The sequence below is a fragment of the Stegostoma tigrinum genome, chromosome 10 (genome assembly GCF_030684315.1).
Source record: "Stegostoma tigrinum isolate sSteTig4 chromosome 10, sSteTig4.hap1, whole genome shotgun sequence".
Lineage (NCBI taxonomy): Eukaryota > Metazoa > Chordata > Chondrichthyes > Orectolobiformes > Stegostomatidae > Stegostoma > Stegostoma tigrinum.
The window spans coordinates 8,299,186-8,312,393 of record NC_081363.1 but is presented as its reverse complement, the minus strand read 5'-3'; the positions used below and the strand labels follow the sequence as shown (position 1 = coordinate 8,312,393).

Here is a 13,208-nt window from a genome sequence, read left to right as displayed (position 1 = left end):
TGACTAAACAGGAGGATGAGGGTAAAGCGATTTATGTGGTATACATGGATTTCAGTAAAGCCTTTGATAAAGTTCCCCGTGGTAAGCTATTGCAGAAAATATGGAGGCATGGGATTGAGGATGATTTAGCAGTTTGGATCAGAAATTGGCTAGTTGAAAGGAGAGAGCGTGGTGGTTGATGGGAAATGTTCATCCTGGAGTGCAGTTACTAGTGGTGTACCCCAAGGATCTGGTTTGGGGCCATTGCTGTTTGTCGTTTTTATAAATGGCCTGGATGAGGGCGTTGAAGGATGGGTTAGTAAATTTGCGGAGGATACTAAAGTCGGTGGAGTTGTGGACAGTGAGAAAAGATATTGCACGTTACAGAGGGACATAGATAAGCTGCAGAGATGGGCTGAGAGGTGGCAAATGGAGTTTAATGCAGAAAAGTATGAGGTGATTCACTTTGGAAGGAGTAACAGGAATACAGAGTACTGGGCTAATGGTAAGATTCTTGGTAGTGTGGATGAGCACAGAGATCTCGGTGTCCATGTACAAAGATCCCTGAAAGTTGCCACCCAGGTTGACAGGGCTGTTAAGGCGGCGTACGGTGTGTTAGGTTTTATTGATACAGGGATTGAGTTTCGGAGCCATGAGGTCACGTTGCAGCTGTATAAAACTCTGGCCGCACTTGGAGTATTGTGTACAGTTCTGATCGCCACATTATAGGAAGGATGTGGAAGCTTTGGAAAGGGTGCAGAGGAGATTTACCAGAATGTTGCCTAGTATAGAGGGAAGGTCTTATGAGGAAAGGCTGAGGGACCTGAGGCTGTTTTCATTAGAGAGAAGAAGGTTAAGAGGTGACTTAATAGAGACATTCAAGATGATCAGAGGATTAGATAGGGTGGACAGTGAGAGGCTTTTTCCTCGGATAGAGATGGCTAGCACGAGGGGACATAGCTTTAAATTGAGGGGTGATAAATATAGGACAGAAGTCAGAGATAGGTTCTTTACTCAGAGAGTAGTAAGGGTGCAGAATGCCCTGCCTTTAACAGTAGTAGACTTTAAGGGCATTTAAATGGTCACTGGATAAACATTTGGTAATAATGGAATAGTGTAGGTTAGATGGGCTTCAGCTTGGTTTCACAGGTTGGTGCAACATCGAGGGCCGAAGGGCCTGTACTGTGCTGCAGTGTTCTACGTTCTATGTTCAGATATCCCAAAGACTACAGCAGTTCAAGGCAGCAACTCATCATTTTCTTTCACGAGCCATTAGGAATGGGCAATAGCTGGCAATGCCTTTATCGCATGAATGAATATCTTGAAACAATAAGTCAGCTTCCCTTTCAATGCACATAGCTCAGGCTTCCAACACCATTATCACAGCCATCAAGTTGTGTCTCTATGTGCCCTTTGGGTACCACTCACAATCTAGGCTAGCAAGATATGGAACAGAATAGCAAAGATATCCAACTAAGTGAAACGTCTTTTACGAATGTTGCCTAATCATGGTATCACATGGAGAGACATCACCAATGAAGAAGTGCTACCAAGGACTGGTCAGATCCTTTCCATTCTGATGGAAACACAACTTGAGACTTGCAGGACTCAAGTCTCTTGAACCTGATATACCACATCTAGACAGGCAGTAGAATAGATACCACCAGATGGTAAAAACATAAGCAGGCTGACCAAAGACAACCTGAGCTAGAACAGGGGAGGTTGTGATGGATAGGGAATTAGCAGAGCCTTGCTGACCATTGTCCCACACTTCCAGCCCCTTTGCTCCATTTAGAAATTATGGTTTTTACTCCAAAGTCTAAACTGTTAATATAAGTTGTAATGGCGGCATGGATGATGTGAGATGGAGCACAGACAGCTGAAGCCACAAGAATGGTAGGAGGCAGTCTTGATGACAGCACAACACCATGTCCTCTACCTACCCTTGACATCACGAGCTGCTTTCAGCGCAGCCGAACCATTTCCATCTACTTATAAAAAAGTGTGGGGCTGTGAAGCCTCTTCCAGGATGGATTCTCCAGCATCTGCAGTTCCCATTATCTCTCCATCTACTTATAACCTGGATTGGAACTTTTCTTTCTTGCTGGTTTACCATTACTTATCCTTTATTCTGCCCAACTATCTTGTTCTCCCTCTGGGTTCTGTCACCGCCTATCACTTACTCCTTAACCACTCCCCCACCGTGTCTTCAGTATATATGCCACCTTTTTCTAACTTCTACTAGATTTGACAAAGGGTCACTGGACCAAATGTCAACTCTATTTTCTCTTCACTCAGATGCTGCCCGAGTTGCTGAGTTTCTCCAGGAATTTCTGTTCTGTTATGTTTTTGGAAGCCCAGCTCAGTGTCAAACATTTTTTTAGCCTCACAATGACTTGGGCTGCAGTAAAGGTTATTGATTCCCCATTAACATTTCACTGTACTTAGGTACAAGTGACAATAATAAATCAAATCAAAGAACCAAAAGGGTTAGGTACTCACACAAAGTGCTCAGGATATTCACTCAGTGCCATGTCGATAATGTTTACAGCATCATGATAGTGCTTCTGTGCTGAAAGAAGCAATGCCAGTAGGTGCAGGGAGTTGACATCATCTCCCTGCAGTTGCAAAGCTTGTCGAACGTAACCCAGCGCTTCTGGGATCTGAAAACAATACATTGGCGTTACACAGTAAGTAAGGCCTAAAGTAGAGAGAAACCCTCTGAAAGTACTGTGTTCAATTTACAGCTGTTTTCAGTCTTATTCCATGATTTACAAGCACTGAATCATTTGATTCCTGTGATTAGACAAGCATGGGTTTGTGGACAAGCCAGACGAAAGAAACATGGCCAAAGATACTTGCTGGGCAAATCAGAGGTAACCGTATATCTCTCCTGGCTTTATACTGAAGAAAACTGTTTAAATATTCTGTGGGATAGATGTCCAATTGGTAACTTATTTTTTCAGATTGGTATAGCTTTGAGAAAATCAAGAACCAAAGTCATAATTGCTACTGCTTCACTAGAGACCCCCTGAAACTTTCCCTAGTGGAGTCAGCGCAATGTGCTGCTGAGTAGCAGGAAGATCAGGGATAAGAAACTTTGACTGCTACAGACTCCAGTTTCAAACTGCTCTGGAAAGTTGGTCATTAAGAGGCGACCAAATTGTATTATGGTTACTTCTGGACTAGGAATCCAGAGTCTAGTCTGATAATCTGGAAACAGAAAATTAAAAGCTACCATGACAACAATGGAATTTAAAATTAACTGATTAAATAAATCAAGATGAGAATTTTTAATGATGACCAAAACATTGTCAATCTGTCAGAAAAGCCCAACTAGTTCACCATTTCCATTTAGGAATGAAATCCACCATCTTTATTTATCCATTTGTCTTGTTTGTGACTTTACATCCAGAGCAAAGTGGTTGACTCTTATGTGCCCTAGAATGACTCACTCATGATGACTAAGGTATAATCACTGAGGACTTCAAAATGTGGCATACTACCATCTTCCCAAGGAGGGATGGGTTATAAGAGTACTGCCCTGAGCAGCAATGCCCACATCAAAAGACTGAGGATTAAAAAATGCTGACACTCAACATTCCTTGTGATTCTTTTTTGTGTACACCAGTAATTTAAGTGGACATACCACTTAATTTTTTTTTACCTTCTGAGTTACTGTACAGCTTACAGAGAGGAGTGAGCACTTGGATTCGAGTCACGGAAAACACAATCGGAGTAGGCTATTCAACTCATTGAGCCTGTTCTATCATTCATTATGATTGTGGGCTGATCATCCTTTTTGATGCCTTTTTCCCTCACGAACTCCATATCCCTTTCTGTCATTGACAGTCTGTTGTTGCCTAGTGTAAAGCCTATATCTTTTGAGCTTTGCAGTTTTGATTGTGAACTGATGTGGGAGTCAGAGGTTTTACAAGTGTGAACCAGTTATTTTGTGCCTCTTGCAAACAAGTGAAAGTACTTGAAGACGGAAGATCAAGGAGCAGCAAGTCCTGGCAATCCAGGAAGACAGGGATCACCAAACTGCACTCCAGTCTTAGATAATAAAATGTGAGGCTGGATGAACAGAGCAGGCCAAGCAGCATCTCAGGAGCACAAAAGCTGACGTTTCGGGCCTAGACCCTTCATCAGAGAGGGGGATGGGGAGAGGGAACTGGAATAAATTTATTCCAGTTCCCTCTCCCCATCCCCCTCTCTGATGAAGGGTCTAGGCCTGAAACGTCAGCTTTTGTGCTCCTGAGATGCTGCTTGGCCTGCTGTGTTCATCCAGCCTCACATTTTATTATCTTGGAATTCTCCAGCATCTGCAGTTCCCATTATCTCTGCACTCCAGTCTTTACCTCTGCCCACAATTCTTTGGTACTGTCTGTGTGTCTCTGTAGAGACAGTTTTATAAAGGGGTTATCATTTTAACTGGCAGAGTTATAAGTTGATGGTTCATAATTCTTTACCCGTAGCTAGAATCAAGTCTTGCAATAAAAATTATTTTTGTTAAGTACAGAAGCTAGGTCTGTGCTTTCTGTCAATATGGGCCTAAAAGACAGGTAGGTTAAGGAGTTTTGTACACTTTTACAAACATTTTTAAATCTTAACTCCAGGAGTAATTGGGCTCAGTTTCCTGCACACGACTTCAGTGAGGTGTAACACTAATTTAAACATACTCAAAGATAACAAGGTGTAGTGCTAAAATAAACACAGCAGGCCAAGCAGCAGAGGAGCAGGAAAGCTGACGTTTCGGGCCTAGGACCTTCGACAGAAACACACAAAGACTTAGCTTCCACAGCTCCGTGAAGTAGAGAAATCCAAACATTCACTACCTTCTGAGTTTTAAGGAATACAATTTTGAACAATGATGGCCAATGCAATCACCACCTCCATAGCTACCTCTTTCAACGCTATGGGATGGAGAATATCTGGTCTGGAGTTAACAACCCTCATTTCATCTTTTAATTAAAACTGGCATACTTCAATTTTCCATTTTCTCTGGTCCTTGGGTCTCTAATTCTCAGAGATTTCTTGTATCTTCCTAAGTGAAGGCTGGCATAAAAACAATAATTTATCTTCTCTACTATTTCTCTATTCCCCTTATAAAGTCTCCTGACTTTGCCTGGAATAGACCCACATTTGGCTGAGTTAAACATTTCTTTACATACTAATAGAAGATTTAATTGTGTTCCCATGTTCTTTGTTAGTTTACATTCATACACTCTTTTAGTTTGCACTGCTCACCAGGGACCCAGTTCAAATCCACCTTCTAGCAACTGTTTGTGTGAAGTCTGCATGTTCTCCTTGTGTCAGCGTAGATTTCATCCATGTGGTCTGGTTTCTTCTCATAGTCCAAAGATTTGCAGGTTAGGTGGATTGACCATGTTAATTTGCTGATAGTGTCCAGGAATGTGCAGGCGAGATGGCTAGTCGTGGGAAATGCAGGGTTACAGGGATAGAGTAGTGGGTTAGGTCTGTGTGCTATGCTCTTCTAAAGGTAGGTGTGAACTCAATGGACCAAATATCCTGCTTCCACACTGTAGGGATTCTATGGTCTTCGTTTGCTGTCTTCTAAAAATCCGTACAATTCTTAAGATTACTCCAATTTCTGGCAAATTTATTGGCCTTTTCTTTTAAACGTGTAGAATTCTCAACTTCCTTTGCTGGCACAGTTGACTAATTTTTGGGGTTTTTGTGCTTTGAAGGAATAGAAAAATGCTGCAATTCTTTAAATGCATTGCCTGTATACTTCTTAAAAGTATATTTCTAATTCATCACAGTCAATTTGCCCGCTATACCTTCATTATTTAATTTGTTCAAATTTAACATTCCTGGGTTCAGATTCACATTTAAACATAATATAAATGCTATCATATTATGGTCATTCATCCCTAAAGAAGTATAGCTTTGGCTAGGTAAGGGTGACAGTTTCTCCCTGAAGGAGACTAATGAACCAGTGAGCGTTTTGTAATTGAATCCATGCAACAATCTTGACAATATTCCTGACCACAAATCAGCAGATTTATTAAAATCAAAGTTACAGCATGCCACAATAGGATAGGAACTCATGATCTCTGAACTGTTCGTCTCATATCTCATCCTCTATAGTCTACCCTTTATATTGATGGAGGTCATGGTGGTGCTGACACTGTGCGACTCCTTGCGAGCTCCCAATAGCAGATCTAACTCTAACATTTCTAATAACTGTGCTACAATTTTAAACTTAAATTCTCACCGAGCATACGTCCTGTGCAATGTAACCTGTTTGCCTCTATGTCTTTTTGATCTGTGTATCCTTGCTTGCTATGATTTGCCTGTACTACTCATAAACAAAGCTTTTTCACTGTACTTCAGTACACATGACAATAAATCAATCAGTCCCTGGAATAACTTAATCTCTGAAACTGTAAAAAAAAGTTGCACATCACTGAACATGTTAACAAACCAAGGTGTGATGTCAAGAACTCACCTGCCTTGATATAGCGAGCTGAAGAGCCAGATAGAAAGCAGCCTGGTGATCAGTTGGACACAACCCATGAGCTCTGGGGTGGCAAAGTGACAAAAGGCAACAGTGAGAATTTAAAGACTCGCTTTTGTCGGAGAAATTCAATTTAAAGAGGAAATACACTACAGTAGTTAAAATTTCTTTCCTGCTAGTATTTACTTAAAATAAAAACATAAATAGGTGCAGGAGCAAGCCACTGGGCCTGCTCCATCAGTCAGGAAGATTGCAGTTGATATTCAATTTCAATTCTGCTTAATCCCTATTATCACGTGTTTCCCTGGAGAATTCAAAACCACGGCATTCCAGCTGTGAACATACTGAACTAAGATTTCACACCTCTCTGTGTCTGAGGAATACAATGTCCACAATTCTTTGAGGAAGAAATTTTTTATCTCAGTTTCCTTGTCCTGTGTCAAAGTTCCCCAGATCTAGGCTCACCAGCAAGAGGAAACACCCTTTCATCATTCTGCTGAAAAGCCTTCTCAGACCTATGATGCTTGAACAAATTAATTTCAGTTTCTGAAATCCAGAGGTACTGGCCCATAATTTAAATTCTCTTTGTTGAACAGGGGAGAGCAGGAAGGGTCACTCATCCTGAAACATTAACTCTTATTTCTCTCCACAGATGCTACCACACCTGCTGAACTTTACCAGCAATTTCTGTTTTTGTTAGGGGATAGCGAGGTCTGATTTCCAGTGCACTACACCAGTGAGTTGTGACAGTTGGGCCAGATTTATTAACGCAGATGACCGGATAAAAAACAAAAATTCTGCTTATACAAAACGGTATTGTCAGAGCAGTAGGTGAAATTTTTCAAAATAAAGAATTCCTGGCAAGGCCAGGATCTAGTTTCTTTATTACTAACAGTACTTTAGGTTTTTTGAACTTTTAGCAAGTTTTGTGATATATATTGTGAAGAGATAAAAAATTCATTGATTTTCTCTACCACTTCTTTATTCCTATTATAATTTATCCTGTCTTAGACTCTGTGGGATCAAAATTTACTTTTGCCACTCTTGACTTTTTTCACACACAAATAGCTCTTAAAATTTGCTTTTATAGTTCCTACTAGTTTACTCACATATTCCTTCACTTCCTTCCCCTTAATCAACTTTTGATCATCATATGATAGCTTCTTACGCATTCATGATTCTTACGCTTCTTAATCTTCTTGGCACCATTATAAGATATTTTTTAAAATCTAAAATATCCTTTAACTGTTTTGGTTGGCCACAGAGTGATCAATTTTTCTGTGGAGTTTTTATTTCTCATTGGAAGGCATATTTGTTCAGCATTATGAAATGTTTCCTCAAATATTTACTGCCAAATCTCTTATACCAATTTTTCAATGTACTTTACACCTCTGGAATTGGCTTTACTTAATTTAATACTTTTGCAGTTAGGGACGTCACTCTCAAATTCACTACGGCGGAGAGCCACAGTCGAGGTGATGTAACCTGCATAAGCAGTACGCCATAGTCTTCTGAGAGCGCAACTAGTGCAAGTTTAGAAGAAACTTTACTAAGCAGCTGCTGTACTTCAAAGAAGTCTGTTCTGCTTTCTCAGTGCTAACATTCCTCCCATGGTGAGCAGGTAGACACCTGAAAAAGAACATCATTCCCACTTCTTTACCTCCTTGCTCTGGTGGCATTCCTTTTGCCATAAATGATGACTGTCAGACAGCTACACAAATGTATGCTCCCATTATCCTAAAAATAGGCTAAAAATTGCTAGCACTTACTTTGTAGACAGAAATGGTGCTTGCTCTCCACTGGAGAGCTCACAGAAGTGCTATTAAAGGTTGCAAGCAAAATACCTCATCCATTTTTGTTGTCATGGTAACAGCAAAAATTATGTATTACACTTTTCAAAGATGTTTATTTACTTTCTTTTTTAAAACACACACCTTTGAAATGCTCCAAGTGCTTTTTTCTGGAGGTCCTCTTGCATTCCTCTCAATGTAGCTTTAAAAAAAAATCAGTAACTTGTTAATAAAATGAGCACAGATCAGGAATTGAAAAATGAAATCAAAACAGAAAATACAGCAAACATTCAGCAGATCTAGCAGCTTCATGTTCTGACAAAAGGTCACAGACCTGAAATGGTAACTATTTTTCTCTTGACAGATCCAGCCAGAACTGCTAAGCATTTCCTGTTTTGCTTCAGACTTCAAGCACCCACAATATTTTGCTTTTGTATTCGGTTCATCAAGACTGAGCAGGTGAATATCTAGTGATAAAGCTGGTATCCAAAATAGACAAGATGGACTGGAATATTACAGGTGAGAAAATATTTACGACACTTTCAATGGTTGGGTTGGGCAGGCGGAGAAAGTCTTTGATGTGGTAGCAGTCTTGAATTGTCTCAACATCTCCCAGATTTCTGAAGATTGTTGTGGGCAACTTTAGAGGGACATAAAAAGAAATTGGAGATGGAAGGGAAAATAAGGCTGTTTAACTGAGTCAATAATGATTCAATCAAGTAACGAAGAAATTGTTTATTGTTTGATCGACATGGGAAAGGCCATGGGTCACAAACATGTTGTGTAGGTCAACCTGTGGACTTTAGGTGGGAGATTATGTGATCATATCCTCCTGTGATACTTACAATGGTAGTTAATAGCCCCTGACTGGGACCACAAAATGTACTTTTACTTGCATCATGTACTACATAGCTTTTAATAAGTAGAGTAAAATTTCCAGGGCTTGCAGGCAAAGCATGGGAACTGCAATGTTCAAGTCCACCAGATTCAGTGAGGACTGTGATTTTACAACTTAGAAAGACCAAAATCTGTATGAGATTAAAGAGAGAATGGGAGGGCAAGACAAGATCAGTAGCTGCTGGGACAACTGGATAAGGTCACAAGGCAGTCACTAATAATAAAAGACAGCTTGAAAGAGGAAAATACTCACGGGCCTGGGGAAATTCAACACATGACATGAATGGAATATTGCAAAAATCCACAAATATTGCAAATATCCACTAACACAAACACTAGTGAGCAACCCTGCCTAGCCTGAGTTGTGACTGAAGTCCCCATGCCCATCCTTGATAGTCAATTACACAAGTGGTTTCAGTTATATGGGCAGACTGGAGAAGCTGAGGCTAAGAGGAACTTTAAAGAAGTATATACATTTAAGGGCGGAGAGTAAATAGGGGGATCCTGTTTCTGAGATAATGGGAACTGCAGATGCTGGAGATTCCAAGATAATAAAATGTGAGGCTGGATGAACACAGCAGGCCAAGCAGCATCTCAGGATCCTGTTTCTAATGGCTGAAGGGTTGTTAACCAAAGATGACTGGAAGAACAAGAAGCATGAGAGCAATCAAGATTGGGATTCAGGATTCACTATTTGATATGGTTATGAACACCAATTCATAGGAACATGAGAACACAAATTAGCTCCTTCAGCTTGTTCCGCAACTCAACAAGATGATGCTATAAATTCACCTTTGCTCCAAATTCCTTAGTATCTCTGCCTAACAGAAATCTGTCAACCTCAGATTTATAATTATTGATCAAGCATCAACTTCTATTTGTGGAAGTCATTTTTTTTACACAGGACTGTTTCCTACTTTCACTCCTGAAAGACGTGGCCCTAGTTTTAAAACTATGTCCTCTAGCTCTAGCTTCCCCAGCAGCAATAAAAGTTATAGATGTAAAAACACTGAAAATAGGAGGCGGCGGCGGCCATTTGGTCCTCTGAACCTGCGCCATCATTCTTCGTGAACATGCCTGATTGTCTAACTCAATAGCCTAACCCTACTTTCTCCCCATAACCTTCCATCCCATTCGCCCGAAGTGCTACATCTAGTCACCTCTTAAACACATTCAATGTTTTCGCATCAATTGCTCCCTGTGGTAATGAATGCCACAGGCTCACCACCCTATGGGTGAAGAAATGTCTTCTCATCTCTGTCCGAAATCGCCTACCCCAAATCCTCACACTGTGGCTCCTGGATCTGAACACACCTACCATGGGAACATCCTCCCTGCATCTACCCTGTCCAGTCTTATTAGATAGTCTGCTTAGTGTTTTGAAAATTTAAATCAAATCACCCCATCATGTTTGAAATTGCAAGGATACAATCTCAGTTTCTGTATTCAATCCTTTCAATTTAACAGCGAGAGCTTGTTATTATGTGGGTGAGGCATACAGCATGGTACGCAAGACCAATGTGTCTTTCCTAAGGTCTGATACCCACAGCTGCACCCAAGGTGCTGGTAAAGTAACCATCACAAAAGTTCCAACCCATTGTTATTACAATTCTCTGGTTATTGTATTTAGCTTTTCGAAGATTTCTTGTATCTGTCGTTGATAGCTTACTGATCCATGTACCCAGATCCTCAATTACTTTTTAGCCTCTTCTCTTTCTAACTCTCCATCATTTAGAATGTACTTTGCTGTTTTATTCTTTATAGATCAAAAGTGGATGATCCCACTTTCAAAAATATTAAAATCCATTTGTCACTGTTTTCTTGATTCACTTTATTTATCTCTCTTTGGAATTTCATGCTTCCTCCTATATTGTTAAAATGCTGGCAATTTTTGTGAAATTTGCAAACTTATGAAGCACTCTGTCCTGTCATCTAAACTGTGAATAATTATATTAAATACTTGAGGTTCCAAACTGCAATTCTAGTTTTCAAAAAGGAATTAGATTGTTACCTCGTGGAGAAAAAGAATTCAGGATATGGTGAAACAGCAGGGATGTGGGATTGACTGGATTGTTCTCTGACAGAATCTGGGCACACATGATGGAGCAAATAGCCTCCCGTTTGTATTTGGCCAATTTGAGATAACTTGAGGACACAACTGAGGTGTTATATTAAAAATTAAAAGTTGTTTGTGCATGAACTATGAAAGATGAAACTGATTTCCATTCTTCCTGCCCAAATTGGTATGAGACATCAACACAAACTGCTGGAGAAACTTGGCAGGTTTAGCGAGATCTACAGCCAGAGAAACAGCATTAACTTTTCAAGTACAGTGGAACTGAAGAGGACAGGAAAATGAAACATTTACACCTTGCAGTGTTTCAGTGAAGTCTAACGCTAGCAACAGGGCAACATCTCACTTTTGCTTTGACACTTGTAGCTTTCAGGGCTCAACACTGTGTTCAAGAGCTTCATGGCATGAACTCAATGCTCCATTTTGATTATCCTCCATCAGGTGTCTTTGACGGCATGGGTTTGTGCTCAGCAAAGCTGACCCACTTTCAACTATTCACACCTATCAATCACATCTACTTTGCACGTACGTCTATCTTTAATACTATAACTCTTCCTTTGGGTTTGCTCTGGAAGCTATCACCAAGTGTTCCACTCATTCCTCTTTCTGTTCCATCAATAGCCTATAAACCATCATTTTCCAGCCACCTCCAGTTCCAAAGAAGGCTCAATGGAGTCGAAAGGTTACCTCTGCTTATCTTACTACTGATAATGCCAGATCTGCTGAGTTACTCCAGCATTTTGTTTTACTTCAGATTTTCATCACTGGCAGTATTTTACTTTTAAATGATTTGAAACATGATATAGTGAGTCTGGCACATTTTCTGAATTAAGGATTCAAGGTGAACGGCCAAACCCCAATGATCACTGGGCAGGATACCACCAAATCTAACAAAGCAGAAGGTAGGTAGCATCAGGTTTGGATGTCAAATGCTTGTAGGAGAAAAAGCATGATGATAAGGAGCTATACAGCTTTGAAGTTCTGGGAAAAAGCCAAGTTAAAGTAGCAAACTGTAATGATTCCCAATTTCACCATGCAAATACAGGGAGAACTACATGTTACTATATATATATCACGAGGTCATGCTGCCAAGGCTTATTGACTTTATACGGTGCTCTTACCATCTGTGGCCTGGAGACTATAGGTCAAGCCAAGAGCTAAGAAACCTTTGGCTCGAAATTCAGGATCTTTTTCATTCATCTCTGTTACCATCTTAGCAAAATGCTCACCCTCTCCCAACTGGAAAGGAAAACAAAAACAGATCATGTTAAAAAAACATAGTTATGATGACAAGAAAGGGCAAAAAATTTGCTAGCTTGTAAATCCACATTCCCAGAAAACACAGAATTGGTTATATCTGGCCAGACATTCCTCTGTTGGTTCTCTGAAGGAGCAATTCACCTTGTATCACTGCTCTTCTCCCCATAATACTGGATATATCTCCTTTACAGATATGATTCAATTTCCTCTTGAATACATTGATCACGTCTGCTTCCATCACACGCTGCATTCAGATCCCAACCAAATTTCTATAACAGCTGATCTTGTCTTCATGTCGTTATTGCTTCTTTTGCACCAAAAACCATAAATTATGCACTCTGGTTCTGATCCTTCTACCGGTGGAATGGTTTCTCCCGACCCTGTTCAGACTCATGATTTTGAATACTTGTGTCAAATCTCCTCTAAACCTAATCTTATCTGAAGAAAATAGTCTCAACTTTTTTCAGTGAATTGGGTCAATTAGCTCAGTTGGCTGGACGGCAATGCAGATAACACCACTAGTGTGGGTTTAATTCCTGCACCGGGCTGAGATCACCTTCCCTCCTTCTCAACCTCTACCTTCACCTGAGGTGTGGTGACGTCAGGTTAACCAACTCCAGTCTCCAAACAAAAAGCAGCCTGTGGTCTGATAGGACAATGGCAACTTTACCTTTATGTAACTGAAGCACTCTCTTTAAGGTCTTCACATTCTTCCTAAAGAATG

At 40.4% G+C, this 13,208-nt stretch overlaps 1 protein-coding gene across 2 annotated transcripts in view; it reads right to left on the bottom strand.

The window, feature by feature from the left end:
• ttc7b (tetratricopeptide repeat domain 7B) overlaps positions 1-13,208 on the bottom strand; it is a 433,024-nt gene that overhangs the window by 209,610 nt on the left and 210,206 nt on the right. For both annotated transcript variants that reach the window (XM_059648959.1, XM_059648958.1), the window contains exons 12-15: positions 12,346-12,463; positions 8,398-8,455; positions 6,455-6,527; positions 2,482-2,642 (exon numbers count right to left, since the gene is read on the bottom strand). In XM_059648959.1, the coding sequence (XP_059504942.1) occupies positions 2,482-2,642; positions 6,455-6,527; positions 8,398-8,455; positions 12,346-12,463 (410 nt within the window). The remainder of the gene's footprint in view (positions 1-2,481; positions 2,643-6,454; positions 6,528-8,397; positions 8,456-12,345; positions 12,464-13,208) is intronic.